General features: G+C 34.4%; 1 protein-coding gene across 1 annotated transcript; it reads left to right on the plus strand.

Moving 5' to 3' along the window:
- Positions 1-758: 758 nt before the first annotated feature.
- Positions 759-17,805, plus strand: LOC104237018 (agamous-like MADS-box protein AGL8 homolog). The gene is made up of 8 exons (XM_070147784.1): positions 759-1,156; positions 7,476-7,557; positions 7,682-7,746; positions 15,719-15,818; positions 15,913-15,954; positions 16,531-16,572; positions 16,643-16,755; positions 17,423-17,805. Exons 1-8 carry the CDS (start codon positions 972-974, stop codon positions 17,538-17,540), a joined length of 747 nt encoding a protein of 248 aa, XP_070003885.1. The 5' UTR covers positions 759-971; the 3' UTR covers positions 17,541-17,805.
- Positions 17,806-19,359: the final 1,554 nt, after the last annotated feature.

The raw sequence follows: 19,359 nt of genomic DNA on the forward strand, positions 1-19,359 counted from the left end.
TATATAATTATACAACATTATACACAAATATACATAATTATACAATACTATATAACTTGTATAAACATGTATAATAGTGTATAAGAGGCGTTTGTATATCCATATACACAATTATATACTAGTATACAGTATTGATACAAACTGCTACATAGTTATGATTTTTATCCAAACCCAATTTCAGATTCGAGACTTCAAGGTCATAATAATAATGACCAGAACTTCAAACTTCAAAATCTTCCAAAATTAGTAGTTATTTTTTGGTGCAAATCAAGTTTGAGAGCTATTTATTTTTAGATTTGTGTGTATTTTTATTTTTATTTCAAAAATCTCCAATATTGTTTTGCTTGCCACCATTTAGTGTGCTGGGAATGAAGAAAAAAGAAAATAATAAAAATCATAAAAGTGTATCTTTAATAATGGACTAAAGGTTAAAAAATTTCTTTGAAATTATGTACAACATATGCAAAATAGGATAAGAGCTTCAAATCTGAGCTATTTTCAATTGAGCGGTTAAGTCAAGTAACAACGCCCTAATTCTTTCTAAAATCACAAAGATGCCAGAATGGAAAATTAAAAGTAAGCGAAAAAGATACCTAGTCCGTACCTTTTGTCCGTTGTTGATTCTTCCAAAAACTTGTGGCCTTTACTCAGACACTAATTGACGCACCAGTTTCTTTAACCAATCAAAAATCGACAACGCAATTGACGAAACCATCCTGGTTTTTCAAATACCATTGCTCTCCCTCTCTCCTCCTCTCATTGGGATATTTATTAATTTCCACTTCCCAATACTATAACAATAAACAATTCCTTAAGCTACACAGAATAATCATTTCAATACCAAAGAGAGAAATAAAGAGAATAAGACCATCACTTTCTTATTCTGCACTCTTCTTTTCTTTCTCCATTTGTGAGAATATATTACTACTATTTTTTTTTTCAGGAGAAAAAAAAATTAGCCAAAAAAAGAAATGGGAAGAGGAAGGGTACAGTTGAAGAGAATTGAGAACAAAATTAATAGACAAGTTACTTTCTCAAAACGTCGATCTGGTTTGCTTAAGAAAGCTCATGAGATTTCTGTGCTTTGTGATGCTGATGTTGGTTTGATTGTTTTTTCTACTAAAGGCAAACTCTTTGAATATGCCACTGATTCTTGGTACGTCTTTTCTCTACTTTTACTACTCTTCGTTTATAATTTGTCTTACCAATTAATTAGAACCTCTTTTCTTTTTTATTAAATTTATATTTTTTTTTAAAATATGTTCAATCAAGTGGCTAATTCAGAAAATTCAATAATTTGAACACCCTTTAACAATATGTTATGCAAGAGTATTCAGAGTATTTTTTTAAATTAATAATAAATACATATTTTACCCTATAGTGTGATTTTTGGTTCCATTCTTGATCTTTTTTAGTTCTTGACATTCTTTAATTTATTTACTTTTGGAACAGTGCTACCTCTTGTTTGTAGTAGTATAATTTTCACTTTTTGTAACTAATTCCCTGTTTGTGTTTACTTGTTTTATTTTCTTAAATTTTATGTGCTTAATGTGTACCTATTGCTGCTCGACAGCAAGTTACTTTCTATTTTGAGCAGTAGCTTTCTTTCTTTTTTCATTTTATTTCTTCCCATTTCTGTTGTTGTGTGTGGTCTCTGTCTATAGGTATAATATTTTATTAAGCAGTTATTTTAGCTCCCTTTTTAGCTTATAAACTCCATGCAGAAACCTATAAAATCTGTTTCGCAGACTCAATTTTGAAAGATCCAATATTATTCGTGTTTCCTCGTTTAGTTTCTAAAAGTAGTTCACATCTTTAACAGCAGAAGAAAAGCACGTGCAGAAAAAAAAAACTTAAAAATATGTTCTTTTTCCTGTTCTCCTTTTAATTTTTAGTCCCTTTTTTGCTGATTTTTTCTAACTAGGATCTAGCTTTGAAATAATGATTCCCCTCTCCTCCTCGAATCCACCACCTATTATAGTGTGCCAAAACATGGTAAAGAATATATAACTCGAGTCAAACATTTTTAGTTACAAATAAACCATGACAAAAAGGCTAATATGTGTTTTACTTTGGAAGCCAAGTTGTAAAAGCATTCATAATTCAAATGTATTTAAGTAGTACTTTGTGTTTCATGCAAATGTCTTCTCTCACAAGGCTAGACACTGACCAACTATTCAAAACTTTATACTAGTAGAAATTAAACGAGGTACTCATGGTACAGTGTAACCATGTCTTCTCTCACAAGAATCAAGTCGAACATATTTCTTACCCAAAATAGACTAGGCACAGATGAAAATAGTCTATTATGAAGCTGGGATGAAAGTACTTCTACTCAGGCAATCCGATTGGTTAATTTAACAATTGTCAAAGTACAAGTATATTTACAATGAACTTGATCATGTTAAAAATATAATTAATTAACACATAAAAATATGTTTCTTCTAACAATTTAAACTTTAAATGACATGATTATATACTTCTACATAATATAAAAGCAAGCAAATTAAAAGTCTTGGGTTTGAGTCTCAGCTTCATCCATTATATAAAAGAATTCCTTCTGCTTGATGACATATATAAAAGAATCAAGCCTGCACGTCGTGAGGCGTGTTGAAGATATAACTAAAAAATAAAAATATGTTTTGTTTAAATATTTAAATGAGATGATCACGTACTTCTATCATAAGATTTTTAGTATCTACTCTCTCTGCATGCTTTTATATATGATGTGAATTAGATAGTCTTCGCTTTGAAGAAGACCTTCTTCAGGCATGTCCGAAGTTCACTTCGTTTGTAAAATAGGTATATAAATAATGTTACGCGATCACCAGAGGCGGATTCAAGATTTAAACTTTATGAGTTCAGATTCGCAATGCTACCACATCTCATCTAATTTAATGAGTTCAAAGTTTATTATTTATACATATTTATAATTTTTTAGACAAAAATATAAGGTATGAGCGAAAGCTACAAGTTCAAGTTAGAACCAATAACTTCTGCATTAGATACGCCTGCGGTGATTATAGCAAAAGTAAAGCATAACTGTAAAGTGGTACTCAGAAAATATTCATGCAGAGGTGGGCATGTCGGATCCAAAATAGATACGGGTTTGGCACAATCCACATTTTCGGGTTAGATCCTCGCATCAAATGATTTTTTATACTAATTAAAAAGCTTGTACATATTACACTATATTTAACTTTTCCTTTGAAAACCATAAAAAGTTTAATGATGTATACGCTTCATTTAAATTCTGTTGCATGCTAAGTTGTAATCTCTCTTTCCTGATAGTCTTTTGCTTATGAATTTGTTTAGCTTAATTAGGAGAAAACTACTAATCCAGTCCTTTTCTCTTCTTTCTTCCTTTTTCATTTCTTCTACCTTCTTCTTCTTTTTTTTTTTTAACTTCTTTCTATATTAGGCTGCTTATTTTGTTGGACATAACATTAGAATGGTCAAAAAAGGTAAAATTGCACGGGGCGTTCTATTTGGTCGCCCCCCATTTAACCTATACCCATTTTTTTAAATTTTTTTAACTTATACCCACTTTTTAAATAATTTCAGCCCCCTATCTCCTCCTTCTTCTGCTGTTGTTGGTGCTGCTCTCTTACTACTATCGCTTTTGCGAGTCTGAATTTTGTAACAACTAAAGATAATTATTTGAATCCCTTCCTATTTTTCCTGCACAGGACAGACGAATCGGGATCACGACTCGAATAAATAAACTATATTTTTTGATCGAAGCACAATTATTATTATCGCATTACCACTGCCATCCACATTCCCTTGAGATATGTTATGGCATGAAAAGTTGATTATTAATAGGACAAAATTTTAATAAAAGTTTTAGTAAACAAAACAATTACTATGTAAATGACTTGACAGTTCGGACAAAAACTTCAGCTTTAGAGCTGAAGTTCGCCAGTTACAAACACAAAAACTTCAGCTCTAGAGCTAAAGTTCGCAAGTTACAAAACAAAAAGTTCAACTCTAGAGCTGAACTTCAGGCCCGACTACTAGAATGCAGAAGTTTTGCGTGATTGCCTTTGCTACTTCAGCCCTGTATGTTGAAGTTATGCGAAAAAGCGGGTACGTTTGCAATTTTTTTTTGCAAAGCGGGCATAAGTTAAAACGTGGATATAGATGCAAATTCCCCTCAAAAAAGTCATGAGTTGAGGGTAGTGGGTGCGTTGGGGGCTTTTGCATCTATAATTGGTTTTGGAGTCACAATTGAACTTATACCTACTTTACAAAAAAAATTGCAAGTCTATCTACTTTACGATCAACTTCAGATTAGCCTGAAGTTAAAACAAATTAGCCTGAAGTGAAAAAATTGCACTTCAGATGAACTTAAGACCAAATAGGTCTAAAGTGCAACCAACGGTTTCATGCATTTAAGGTCAATAAGTCTGAAGTGCAAAATTGCACATCAGATGCACTTAGGTCATAATGTCTAAAGTGCAACAAATATTTTCCTACACTTAAGGCCAATAAGTCTGAAGTGAAAAATTACACTTCAGATGCACTTAAGGCCAAAAGGTCTGAAGTGCAACTAACGTGTCATGCACTTAAGGCCAAATAGGCCAGAACTGCAAATTGCCTATTAATAGAAATTTATTTTTCGAATTTTAACAATCCAATATACAATTTAATACCTAAATCTACTCCAAATAAGTTCAAATTTGAAATATAACCTCCAAATATCATCAATAACAAACTTCAATCATCAACTTATGTTATGGCATTGTTATTATCGAAGCACAATTGTCATTATCGCATTACCACCGCCATCTACATTCCCTTGAGATATGTTATGGCATGAAAAGTTGATTATTAATAGGACAAAATTTTAATAAAAGTCTTAGTAAACAAAACAATTACTATGTAAATGACTTGACAGTTCGGACAAAAAGTTCAGCTTTAAAGCTGAAGTTCGCCAGTTACAAACACAAAAACTTCAGCTCTAGAGCTAAAGTTCGCGAGTTACAAAACAAAAACTTCAACTCTAGAGATGAACTTCAGACCCGACTACTAGAATGCAGAAGTTTTGCGTGATTGCCTTTGCTACTTCAGCCCCGTATGTTGAAGTTATGCGAAAAGGCGGGTACACTTGCAATTTTTTTTACAAAGCGGACACAAGTTAAAACGTGGGTATAGATGCAAATTCCCCTCAAAAAAGTCATGAGTTGAGGGTAGTGGGTGCGTTGGGGGCTTTTGCATCTATAATTGGTTTTGGAGTCACAATTGAACTTATACCTACTTTACAAAAAAAATTGCAAGCCTATCTACTTTACGATCAACTTCAGACTTATCGGGTCTGAAGTAAAAACAAATTAGCCTGAAGTGAAAAAATTACACTTCAGATGAACTTAAGACCAAATAGGTCTAAAGTGCAACTAACGGTTTCATGCATTTAAGGCCAATAAGTCTGAAGTGAAAAATTACACTTCAGATGCACTTAGGTCATAAGGTCTAAAGTGCAACAAATATTTTCCTACACTTGAGGCCAATAAGTCTGAAGTGAAAAATTACACTTCAGATGCACTTAAGGCCAAAAAGTCTGAAGTGCAACCAACGTTGTCATGCACTTAAGGCAAATAGGCCTGAACTGCAAATTGTCTATTAACAAAAATTTGTTCTTCGAATTTTAACAATCCAATAGACAATTTAATACCTAAATCTACTCCAAATAAGATCAAATTTGAAATATAACCTCCAAATATCATCAAGAACAAACTTCAATCATCAACTTATGTTATGGTATTGTTATTATCGAAGCACAATTGTTATTATCGAATTACCACTGCCATCTACATTCCCTTGAGATATGTTATGGCATGAAAAGTTGATTATTAATAGGACAAAATTTTAATAAAAGTTTTAGTAAACAAAACAATTACTATGTAAATGACTTGACAGTTCGGACAAAAACTTCAGCTTTAAAGCTGAAGTTCGCCAGTTACAAACACAAAAACTTCAGCTCTAAAGCTAAAGTTCGCGAGTTATAAAACAAAAACTTCAACTCTAGAGCTGAACTTCAGGCCCGACTACTAGAATACAGAAGTTTTGCGTGATTGCCTTTGCTACTTCAGTCTCGTATGTTGAAGTTATGCGCAAAAGTAGGTACGCTTGCAATTTTTTTTGCAAAGCGGGCACAAGTTAAAACGTGGGTATAGATGCAAATTCCCCTCAAAAAAGGCATGAGTTGAGGGTAGTGGGTGCGTTGGGGGCTTTTGCATCTATAATTGGTTTTGGAGTCACAATTGAACTTATACCTACTTTACAAAAAAATTGCAAGCCTATCTACTTTACGATCAACTTCAGACTTATCGGGTCTGAAGTTAAAACAAATTAGCCTGCAGTGAAAAAATTGCACTTCAGATGAACTTAAGACCAAATAGGTCTAAAGTGCAACCAACAGTTTCATGCATTTAAGGCCAATAAGTCTGAAGTGAAAAATTACACTTCAGATGCACTTAGGTCATAAGGTCTAAAGTGCAACAAATATTTTCCTACACTTAAGGCCAATAAGTCTGAAGTGAAAAATTACACTTCAGATGCACTTAAGGCCAAAAGGTCTGAAGTGCAACCAACGTTGTCATGCACTTAAGGCCAAATAGGCCTGAACTGCAAATTGCCTATTAACAGAAATTTGTTCTTCGAATTTTAACAATCTAATATACAATTTAATATCTAAATCTACTCCAAATAAGTTCAAATTTGAAATATAACCTCCAAATATCATCAAGAACAATCTTCAATCATCAACTTGTCAAAACAATATTAAATATAACGAACCCATATTGCAATTAAGAAAAAAAAAAGACCCTAAGCAATAGTAAAAAATAAAGCGCCACACAGCTCACCACTGTAAAACATCATAAACTAGCTTAAAATATGTTCACAAACACAGAAGAAGGAGGAGGAGGAGAGAAGGAGGAGGAGATTGGTTCATTTAATACATTATTAGCAAGTGTAACTCACACATATGTTTATATGCGCTTGTGTGTTTACTTGATACACTTAGTAACATATTGAAGTGTCTAAATGGTAAAAAGGCCAGTTGAGGTGTTTGCCTAATCGTTAGGGACAACTTAAATGGGCCGTTTATGTATTTAGTCTATTAATAACCATGGTATTGCAAATGCCATAGTTTGTAATGTATAATAATAGTACTGAATATGATATATATATATATATATATATAATTACTAAGTTAAAAAACACAATCAAACAAGAAATTAATAATACAAAAGCTAATATATGTATTATTTTCCCTAAATATTCTGATAGACAACATAGTATCTATTTTAATAGTATATGAATATAGCTGCTATGACGATTAAAAAGCTACACTTACCAAAGGACTTGATCAAAGAGAATAAATTATGTTATGTTGATTTTCTTGGGGCGTTCCTGTATTTGACTTGTATCTGATTCTGATCAAACAACTCTCTTCTGATACTATATATCAGCATGGAGAGGATCCTTGAAAGATATGAAAGATACTCATATGCTGAGAGGCAGCCTGTTGCTAATACTGATCATAGCTCCCCGGTATGGCTAATTTATTTCGGATTTAACTTATATACATTGATATTAAAAGTTCTTTTCTATTAACAAAGCGTAAAAGTTGAAGTCATTTCTTCGTTTTGAGGACGGTGTAATTAATTTGGTGCAGGGAAGCTGGACTCTGGAACATGCAAAACTTAAGGCTAGACTTGAGGTTTTGCAGAGAAACCAAAGGTACACATAATTATATTGATCTCTAAACGAATTTTATGTAACATATACATTGCCCTTGGTAGAAACATTACAACAATAACATATCCTGTGTAATCTTACATGTGGGGTCTGGGAAGGGTAATGTTAGAATATACTATAAGCCATGCGTATTGTTATAGTATCCTTTATGAACAATTATTTATTTACTTGTTTAAATTCAATAAAGTTTCATTTTAAATAGATCATGTGTTGGTTTGTGCGTCCATTGCTTACATAGTAGATGATTTAGTGTATAGAGTTTAGCTTATACACGGAAGATTAAATCATCGGTTCTTGTAAGACATAAAAGTTAATGTTCACAATCTAATGATGGAATTGGACAAATCATCGGAATGATTGTAGCACAAGATTAAATATAATTTATCTTGATTATGGGAATGGTTTAATTCCAACTTCTTGTGCTAGTACATTTTGTATGTATTGAACGGATCAAGTAGAGATGAGTATTTTATACTAACTTTATAAAATAATTTCTCTAGTCCATTTAATGTACTTATACTCTTAATCCTGATATAATTATTATTAGCTGTGTATGTCACTTGTTGTTTTGATTTATTGAAAGGCGAGATTCTTTCGCGAGTCAATAAGCCTGGTAAATTGGATAACAATGATATACATTGGCGAAGTAATAATTAGTTGATGGAATCCATGTCTCGATTTTGAGATTGATGATACTCCTTTATGAAAGCTTATAAGTTTTCATGTGTAAACCCGGCCGGTGGATTTTGTATCCGACACATGAAATAAGTTAAGTGTAAGTCTAAAGGAAGTAATCAATAAATTAAATAGTCAGTAATTTAATTTGATTGATTAGTATCTGAATCTTAACATGGGGAGTTAAATAAGGTTTTATGGAAGAATTTCGAAATTGAACTAAGGAGTGCAATTACGAATTTTTAGTGGAATAATTCATAATTTATTATGATGGAAATTAATTTCAGAATTTCGAAATTAATATCATAATAGGAAGCCTTGTTAATTAAATTATGTGGTCCCTACTGTGCCTAAATAATAGAAAATAGTGGAAACTGTTACTTAGTGGGAAAGAAAACATGAAAATCGTCCCTTAGTGGGGAAGGAAACCTAACAGGTTTTGAAAACGGTTTTAACCTAAAAACACAACTATATATATGGATATACGGGCTGGATGTTTGAGAAAGGATTCTGACTGCGATTTCTACTAGAATTTTGCCCACCCAAAATTCTCTATTTTCGTTTATTGTTTGGGTAACACAGTAGAAGACTGTGGAAATCTGCTGGTGTGTGGTATCAATTGAGGAACTGGAGAACGACATAAATTTGTTGTGTTTACGCTTCAAGAGGTAATCCTAAAATCTCCATACGTGCTAGTTGTTTAGATTACACGTGAATAAGATTCTGCTATTGCTTCCGCTGTGGTATATATTCCTACAATTGATATCAGAGATTACTCACGTCTAATTAAATAATTAGGATAAACCATAAGGATTAATATCATGTTCTATATGTAAGTTTTGAATTACATGCAAAGTTTATTTTTTCTGAAAACTTGCACTGTTTTTTTGGTGTGATTATCTGTTATGGGTTGTGTTGATTATTCTGAAAACTTGATGTATCCTTTAATATTGGTGATGTTGAGTAAGAATAATTTGAAAGTTGAATTTTATCATGTAAAACGGCAAAACAAGTTTTGCCGAATTAGGGCAGAAAATCGGAGGTTAAAAAGTTGACGGACTCCGATTGACCTGAAACTTGGCAGGTCCATGCGAAACGGCCCAGTGAGCAATACACATGGATTTCATCATGATTGAAGTCGTTTTTTGGGCTTTTGGAGTCGTTTAGATGATGTTTTTGCTTTTTTCTAAAATTCTGAAATTTTGTTTTTTTTTGTTTTTAATTCCAGTAATTGTGGGGATCATTTCCCTTGGTCCCCGGGCTTAAAAAATTAGTGATATAATATTTTTTACACGTTGATGTAGGTATTCTTCCATATCGGATAAAAAAATATTATGAATAATCACCATGTTATACTAGTCATTGATTATTTGTATTTACTCTCCATCTGAGTATGCATGTTGGTTCAATGAGACTAATATATGTTGAATGTTGATATTCACTTGGCTTAAATTAACAGTTTACTCTCTATCTGAGTATGACCTGTTTAAGTTTATGGAGTAAAAATCTGTCATTATATATGTATATTGCAAGAATAACTTCTTTCCCATCAAAATTTGTTGTTCAAGGTGCATAGATTGTATATATATAATGTGTTTTGAATTTTAATGTTCATAAAATAAACTAATTTGATCTATTTAAATATTTAATGTCTCCCAGATTGACAATGACTGCTTTCAATCCCCTTACTGCCATTCTTACCCAAAACAAACTTGAGGGTCCAAATTATATTGACTGGAAACGAAATTTGGATATTGTTCTAATTGCTGAAGAGTAAAAATTTGTGCTCGATGAGGTGTGTCCAGAAAAACCTGGAGATGATGCCACAGATGATGAAAAGAAGGCTTACCAGAAATGGATTAAGGCTGATGACATGGCGCGGTGTTACATTTTGGCATCCATGTCGAATGTTCTGCAACATCAGCATCAGTCGATGGAGTCTGCTTATGACATTCTGGAAAATCACAAAGAAATGTTCGGAGATCAGAATCGTGCGGCTAAGCAGACTGTCATGAAAGCCCTTCTGAATACCAAAATGGTTGAAGGTTCATCGGTCAAGGACCATGTTCTGAAGATGATGAGTCTTCTGAATGAACTGGAGGTCCTTGGAGCTAACATTGATAAGGACACGCAGGTTGAAATGATCCTGCAGACTTTGCATGACAGTTTTCAGTAGTTTCGCCTGAATTATAACATGAACAAAATGGATTTGTCCCTTGCGAAATTGTTGAATGAGCTGTAGTCGGTAGAGACTATTATCAAGTCCCAAGCTCCTCCCGTGGCATTGAATTTTGAGGCAGGTTCTTCTTCTAAGCCGAGAGGCGGGCAGAAAAAGAAAAAGGCTCAAAACCCCTCTTTTGGTGGCGCGACTGCTGGTGTGAAAAAGGCTAAGGGCAAGTGTTATCACTGCAAGCAGCTCGGGCATCATAAGAAGCAGTGTCCAACTTATCTTGCCAAGCTGAAAAATAAACCAGGTGATTTACATCTACTTGTCGTTGAAACATTTTTAGCGGCTGTTTCTACCATGTCATGGTGTGTAGATTCGAGAGCCACTAATCATATCTGCACTTATTTGCAGGGGTTTCAGATAACGCGGCGGCTAAGTAGAGGAGAAATCAATGTTTATCAAGCAGACGGTTCAGCAGCCCCAGCTTTAGCATTAGGAAATATTAGTATTTCGTTTGGTAGTGGTAGAGTTTTAGCTTTAAAAGACACATTATATGTACCTTCCGTTAGAAGGAATTTAATTTCGGTTTCTAGCGCTATGAGAGATGGTTATGATTTTAATTGTCATGACGTTGATAAATGTGTTATTACTCATAATAAGCGTTATCTCTCTTCGGCTACATTGATTAATGGTCTTTTTGTTGTTGACTCTATTCCTAAACCGTTACCACCTAAAGAACTGAATAATGTTGATTTACCAAGTAAAAGAAAACGTTCTTCTGAATTGAGTGAAACATATTTATGGCACTTGCGTTTGGGTCATATAAATCTAAACAGAATTTCCAGGTTGGTCAAGGATGGACCTTTAAGTTCATTGAAAGTGGAGGCACTACCAACTTGTGAATCTTGTTTAGAAGGAAAAATGATAAAACAAAATTTCCCCTCAAAAGGAAATCGGGCAAGTGATAAATTAGAGTTAATTCATTCTGATTTGTGTGGTCCAATGAATGTCCAAGCAAGAGGTGGTTTTGAGTATTTTGTGACTTTCACAGATGATTACTCAAAATATGGATATATTTATTTGTTGCGTCGAAAGTCTGAATGTTTTGAAAAGTTCAAAGAATTCAAGTCTGAGACTGAAAAACGACATAATAAACATATCAAGACACTAAGATCTGATCGTGGTGGGGAGTACCTCTCTACGGACTTCATTGGTTATTTATCAGAATGTGGAACTACATCTCAATTATCTGCACCTGGAACTCCACAACAAAATGGTGTAGCTGAAAGAAGAAATAGGACTCTTATGGAAATGGTTAGATCAATGATGAGTTATTCCGATTTGCCTTCGTCTTTTTGGGGACATGCCTTAGAAACGGCGAATTATGTTCTGAACTTAGTTCCTTCAAAGTCAGTACCCTTGACCCCTACAGAATTGTGGACTGGGCGCAAGCCTAGTCTGCGGCATATTCGAGTTTGGGGTTGTCCGGCACATGTGCTAAAGGGGAAAACGGATAAATTGGAGGCAAGAACGGATGTATGCGTGTTTATAGGTTATCCAAAAGGGACGAAAGGTGGTTTATTCTATTGTCCTAAAGAGAAAAAGGTAATTGTTAGCACAAATGCCAAGTTTCTAGAAGAGGACTATTTGATGAACCATGTTCCTAGAAGTAAACTCGTTTTACAGGAACTTAGCAAAGGAATGGAAACTCAGTCATCTGAAAATCAAAACAACCATATCCAAACCTCGGAAGTCGATTTTGACATATCATTGCACTTTAGTAGTGGGAGAAATGCCAATAGACTTAATGTCCCACAAGAACAAGTGCCCGCAGTCATACTACCACAAAGTAGTGGGAGTCATGTTGAGCAGACTGCACAACAGGAAGAAGTCATTGATATCCCTGAGGATAGCATGGAGACTCAGGTTCCTGATGATGTTGTGGTTTAACCACAAAATCAAAGTGATGTAGTTGCAACAGATGTAGTGAGTAGTCGTAGTGGAAGAGAAATAAGACAGCCAGTTTGTTATACGCTCTTGGGAGAATCATATGATAGGATCCCTGAGGAGCCTACCTCCGAACCTGTCAATTACGACCAAGCACTACATGATAAGGATGCCGATAAGTGGGTTGCTGCTATGAAATCAGAGATGGAGTCTATGTACTCTAATCAGGTTTGGGATCTTGTAGAACCAACTGATGGGGTTAAACCCATTGGATGCAAATGGATCTATAAGAAAAAGAGAGGTGTAGACGGAAAAGTACAAACTTTTAAAGCAAGGCTTGTAGCGAAAGGGTTTACTCAGAAAGAAGGGATTGACTATGAGGAAACCTTCTCGCCGGTAGCGATGCTTAAGTCTATAAGGATTCTCTTATCCATTGCTGCTCATTATGATTATGAGATTTAGAAAATGGATGTCAAGACAGCTTTCCTTAATGGAAGTCTTGATGAGTGCATCTATATGGTGCAACCAGACGGTTTTATGGAAAGTGGCAAAGAGCACATGTTGTGTAAGTTTAAAAGGTACATTTATGGACTAAAATAGGCATTTAGGGCATGGAACACTTGTTTTGATAAGGCGATTAAAACTTTTGGTTTTGATCAGTGTCTTAACGAATCTTGTGTATACAAAAAGTGGGATGGGGACAAAGTGGCATTTTTGATCTTATATGTAGATGACATACTGCTCATAGGAAATAATGTGGGCATGTTGAATTCAGTTAAGCAGTGGTTGTCCACACATTTTGATATGAAAGATTTGGGAGAAGCGGCTCATATCCTTGGGATCAAACTCTTGCGAGATCGCAAGAAAAGGATATTAGGCTTGTCCCAAGGTCTTTATATTGATACAATACTCTCCAGGTTTAGCATGCATGATTCCAAGAAAGGATTCCTTCCTTTCAGACATGGAATTTCTCTATCTAAAGATCAGTCTCCTAAGACTGATGAAGAGATAGAAAAGATGAAGGCGGTCCCTTATGCATCAGCTGTGGGGAGCCTCATGTATGCTATGTTATGCACTAGGCCTGATATCTGCTTTGCCGTTGGCGTTGTTAGCAGATTTCAGTCTAATCCTGGGAAAGAGCATTGGACGGCGGTTAAACATATAATCAAGTACCTGAAAAGGACTAGGGATTACATGTTGATCTACCAATCGGATGACCTGGTACCTATTGGGTATACTGATTCGGATTTCCAATCAGACAGAGATTCTAGAAAGTCTACCTCAGGTAATGTGTTTACTCTTGGAGGTGGAGCCATAAGTTGGAGGAGTATCAAGCAAACTTGTGTTGCTGATTCCACCATGGAAGCCGAATATGTGGCAGCCTCTGAGGCAGCCAAAGAGGCAGTTTGGCTCGGTAACTTCCTGAGAGAGTTGGGTGTGGTTCCCTCGATTCAAGCGCCAATTACGCTTTACTATGATAATAGTGGTGCGGTTGCAAATTCAAAGGAGCCACGAAGCCATAAGAGGGCAAAACACATTGAGCGTAAATATCATTTAATTCGTGATATAGTGCAGAGAGGGGATGTAGTGGTCACCAAGATTGGGTCAGAGAACAACTTGGCAGATCCGTTTACTAAGAGCTTACCTCAGAAGACTTTTGATAAGCATATAGAAGGAATGGGTGTCAAAATTGTAGACGCATGGTTATTAGTCTAAGTGGGAGATTGTTAGAATATACTATAAGTCATGCGTATTGTTATAGTATTCTTTATGAACAATTATTTATTTACTTGTTTAAATTCAATAAAGTTTCATTTTAAATAGATCATGTGTTGGTTTGTGCGTCGCTTACATAGTAGATGATTTAGTGTATAGAGTTTAGCTTATACACGGAAGATTAAATCACCGGTTCTTGTAAGACATAAAAGTTAATGTTCACAATCTAATGATGGAATTGGACAAATCATCGGAATGATTGTAGCACAAGATTAAATATAATTTATCTTGATTATGAGAATGGTTTAATTCCAACTTCTTGTGCTAGTACATTTTGTATGTATTGAACGGATCAAGTAGAGATGAGTATTTTATACTGACTTTATAAAATAATTTCTCTAGTCCATTTAATGTACTTATACTCTTAATCCTGATATAATTATTATTAGCTGTGTATGTCACTTGTTGTTTTGATTTATTGAAAGGCGAGATTCTTTCGCGAGTCAATAAGCCTGGTAAATTGGATAACAATGATATACATTGGCGAAGTAATAATTAGTTGATGGAATCCATGTCTCAATTTTGAGATTGATGATACTCCTTTATGAAAGCTTATAAGTTTTCATGTGTAAACCCGGCCGGTGGATTTTGTATCCGACACATGAAATAAGTTAAGTGTAAGTCTAAAGGAAGTAATCAATAAATTAAATAGTCAGTAATTTAATTTGATTGATTAGTATCTGAATCTTAACATGGGGAGTTAAATAAGGTTTTATGGAAGAATTTCAAAATTGAACTAAGGAGTGCAATTACGAATTTTTAGTGGAATAATTCGTAATTTATTATGATGGAAATTAATTTTAGAATTTCGAAATTAATATCATAATAGGAAGCCTTGTTAATTAAATTATGTGGTCCCTACTGTGCCTAAATAATAGAAAATAGTGGAAACTGTTATTTAGTGGGAAAGAAAACATGAAAACCGTCCCTTAGTGGGAGAAGGAAACCTAACAGGTTTTGAAAACGGTTTTAACCTAAAAACGCAGCTATATATATGGATATACGGGCTGGACGTTTGAAAAAGGATTCTGACTGCGGTTTCTACTAGAATTTTGCCCACCCAAAATTCTCTATTTTCGGTTATTGTTTGGGTAACACAGTAGAAGACTGTGGAAATTTGTTGGTGTGTGGTATCAATTGAGGAACTGGAGAACGACATAGATTTGTGTGTTTACGCTTCAAGAGGTAACCCTAAAATCCCCATACGTGCTAGTTGTTTAGATTACACGTGAATAAGATTCTGCTATTGCTTCCGCTGTGGTATATATTCCTACAGGTAATACGTACGCAAACCTTACCCCTACCTTGTGAAAACAAAGAGGCTATAGACCTTCGGCCTTGGTAGAAACATTATTGCCTAAAAAATTGTCCGTTCTTTCATTTTTGCAGGCATTATATGGGAGAAGATTTGGACTCGTTAAGCATGAAAGAACTTCAGAATTTGGAGCATCAGCTGGATTCTGCTCTTAAACACATTCGCTCAAGAAAGGTATAGTAGAACCAAATTATTTAGAAAACATAGCTCTATAGTCTGGATTTTCTTTGACAAAACGCCTCTAAACTGAAGACTAATTTTCTTGTAGAACCAATTGATGCATGAGTCTATTTCTGAGCTTCAAAGAAAGGTAAGAATTTCCTTTCAAGTGCTTTTTACCCGAAAAGTACGAAAAAGATGTGTGTTCAGGAGTGTGACGCTTAAGTTGTTAGAGAGCAGTAGCCAATAGCAACAAGCAGTAATCACGACAAGATATATACTAGAAAATCGAAGCAGAAGATAGTAAGAAAACAATCATAATACTAACAATCTAAGAATAATGACAAGATTCTAACAGACTAGCTCTAAACAACCCGGTATGGATAAGAAGAACGCCCGACTACCTGCTACTCTTCTATCCTAATTCTTGTTCTCCACACCCTCCTATCAAGGGCCATGTACTCAGCAAGCTGAAGTCGCGTTATGTCCTGTCTGATCACCTCTCCTCAATACTTCTTAGGTCGCCTTCTACCTCTTCTCCTACCTGCCAAAACGAACTGTTCACACCTCCTAATTGGGGCATTTAGGCTTCTCTATTTTACATGCTCGAACCATCTTAACCTCGTGTCTCGCATCTTGTCCACCAATATATTGTGTCTCAACAATGAGATATTAATTTCATGATAGTAACGAATTGTTTCTTTAACATTTCCTTTGCGTGGTACAGGACAAAGCACTGCAGGAGCAAAACAACCAGCTTTCCAAGAAGGTTGATTATTATTTCATTTGTCCCTTCCAATTGGGAGTTGCCTATTTTTATATTTTGAATTCCTTTACAGGTGAAGGAGAGGGAGAAAGAGCTGGCCCAACAAAATCAGTGGGAGCAGCAGAACCAAGAACTCAACTCATCTTCATTTGTTTTGCAACAACAATTGGACTCTCCTAACCTTGGGTATATTGTAGTTTCCCCCTTCCGGTCCCCATTTCTTTATTCTACTTTTGGTATTAGATCAGCCACTGGCTTATCAAAAAGCAGTATAAAAATAAGTTTAAAAAATGAGAAAATTAACTTTCAAATAACGTGTATCCAATCATCGTTCAATCAATTACATAAAGTACTCAAGAAAAAGGGATGCATATGCCTAGGGTTTTGGTCTAATGGTAAGAGCGCATCGCGTGATGTATAGGTTAACTCACATGTTTGAATTCCACTATAGACAAAACTCGATATTTAAGTAAAAAGAATAGAGGGGCGATATATCCCATCATCTAATGAGTTTCGAACTGTGCACCACCAACCCTCAAGAACTTCTCGATCTACAAGAAAAAAAGGAGGTGATATGCATATTTGAGCTGATGTAGCTTTCTTGGGAACACTATATATGTGATCTAACGCATAAGTGGATCTGGGATTTAAATGTTATTCCAAGCTTTAAGATTCTTAGCATCACACTTATTGTAATTATGAAATTATGCGTTCAAAATTTATTATTTTGTTGAGGTTTTGGTGCCTTTTAACTATATATCTATGTTCTGCAAAATTACTGAGTTCTATTGAACCCGTAATATATATATATATATAAGCTCCATTTGCCTCTGATGTAACATGCAAAATGCAGGGAAGCATATCAGAGCACTGCAGAAGAAAATGGAGAAGTAGAAGGAGGTTCGAATTCGCAGCAGCAAACTGCTAATACTGTGATGCCACCATGGATGATTCGCCATCTTAATGGCTAATTAATAACTTGATGGTCAGTATTAAGCTAGGTATTTTTGTCTAAGAATTAAGTAAACGCTTCATATATGTTTACCAAAAAATAACTCTATCTCTAATTTACACAATATATACAGTTATATATAGATGGGCTGTTGTAAAACATTACTATGTTAAAATGAACTGATTTACTGTATCAGCCTTGCCTTTGAATAACTAATTAAATATTATGAATGATCTTCTTGTAGAAGATATATATATACTTGAATGGTGATGATTAATCTTTAATTTCTTCAAGTTGAACCTAGTATTTCCTTCATTCTTCATATTTGCAACAGAAACAAATCGTGCATTTTATCTTTATCATACCTAGAATGTGACCGAGCGTATTATGAGCGAAATGCTCAAGTGACCCTATCGTACTTTTAATCTTAAGGGTTCCAAATAAATTATATGACCATTTTAACATATATATACACTTATATATTTAGAATATTTGCCGAATTAACAGGGTTTGGTGGCGCCTCTTCTACACGCGTAAGTCTGCCTCTGATCATACCATAGTTAGGATTACTGTGAATTGTTTTTAAAGAAATGCATGAACATCACATACTTGTGTTGTTGAAAATATATTAGTGATATATATTAGTGCTCTAAACAACAACAAACCCAATATTAAATTAGTGCTCTACCAATATATTAAAATTACGGATAGGCGACCAAACAATTGATTATATGATCAATAAATATTGCACCGAACTCTCAAACTAGATTATATAAATTGTCAAAAATTTAGTTACTATAATTCGTGCATGCACGTCGATTTTTTGCTTAGCTAAAACCAGAGCTAAGTGCCTTAATATATATATATATATATATATATATATATTTCCTATTTGTTCCAATTCCCCTTGTCCCTATTCGAATATTCTTATTTCTTAATTATGCTATTGAGCTATTCTATAAGCAACTATATCTCGTTTTGTTCATATTTTTTCTATGATTTCCGTGGTGATACTAATATTGTCTCCTTTTATCTTTTTGTTTTCTTGAGCCGATGGCTTTTCAGAAACAACCTCTCTACTCCTTCAGGATAGGGGCCGGTAAGGTCTGCGTACACACTACCCTTCCCAGATCTCACTAGTGAGATTTTACTGGATTGTTGTTGTTGTCATGTTTGCTAATTAACTTATCCATAAACTCGTGTTTGAGAATAAAATAAAAAGTGTATAAAATATAAATTAAAGAAATGATTGACAAATGTTAAAAAACAAGAAAGACACGAGCAAAATACTTGCTTTTTCTTCGTCATCTTTTCTTGATTGGTACTACAAATATTGGCTTTGGGAGTTTGTTGTTAAACAAAAACCATTAAAGGACAGCTAGAATTTTCCATTCCTGAAGATTTAATGCAGAATATATCTTTTTCAAATATTTGACATTTGAGGATTATGAATGAATCATAAGGCCAATGAGTCCTACCGGTTGATGGACTAATTAGGCCAAAATCCAAATATTATTTGGACTATTGGATCATGTCCCGTAACTTTCGATGTGGAAATTTGACTCGTGTAGTGGAGAATTGAGAAGGTTTCATGTTTCACATTTAAGACCTAAATAAACTTTTGTACTCGGTGTTTTTTATATTCCTTTTCAATTTACATACTCCTCTCCTCGGATGTTATTATTGTTGTTTCAATTTATGCACAGTAAATGCTTGTATAAGTTACACATAAATTCATGTTATTCTATACCTAATGCAATATGAGATAACGATATTGTATAATCCATACCATGATTAAAGTTCCTAACGGAAAAGACAACACTGGCCTTGCTCTTTAA

The sequence above is a fragment of the Nicotiana sylvestris genome, chromosome 6 (genome assembly GCF_000393655.2).
Source record: "Nicotiana sylvestris chromosome 6, ASM39365v2, whole genome shotgun sequence".
Lineage (NCBI taxonomy): Eukaryota > Viridiplantae > Streptophyta > Magnoliopsida > Solanales > Solanaceae > Nicotiana > Nicotiana sylvestris.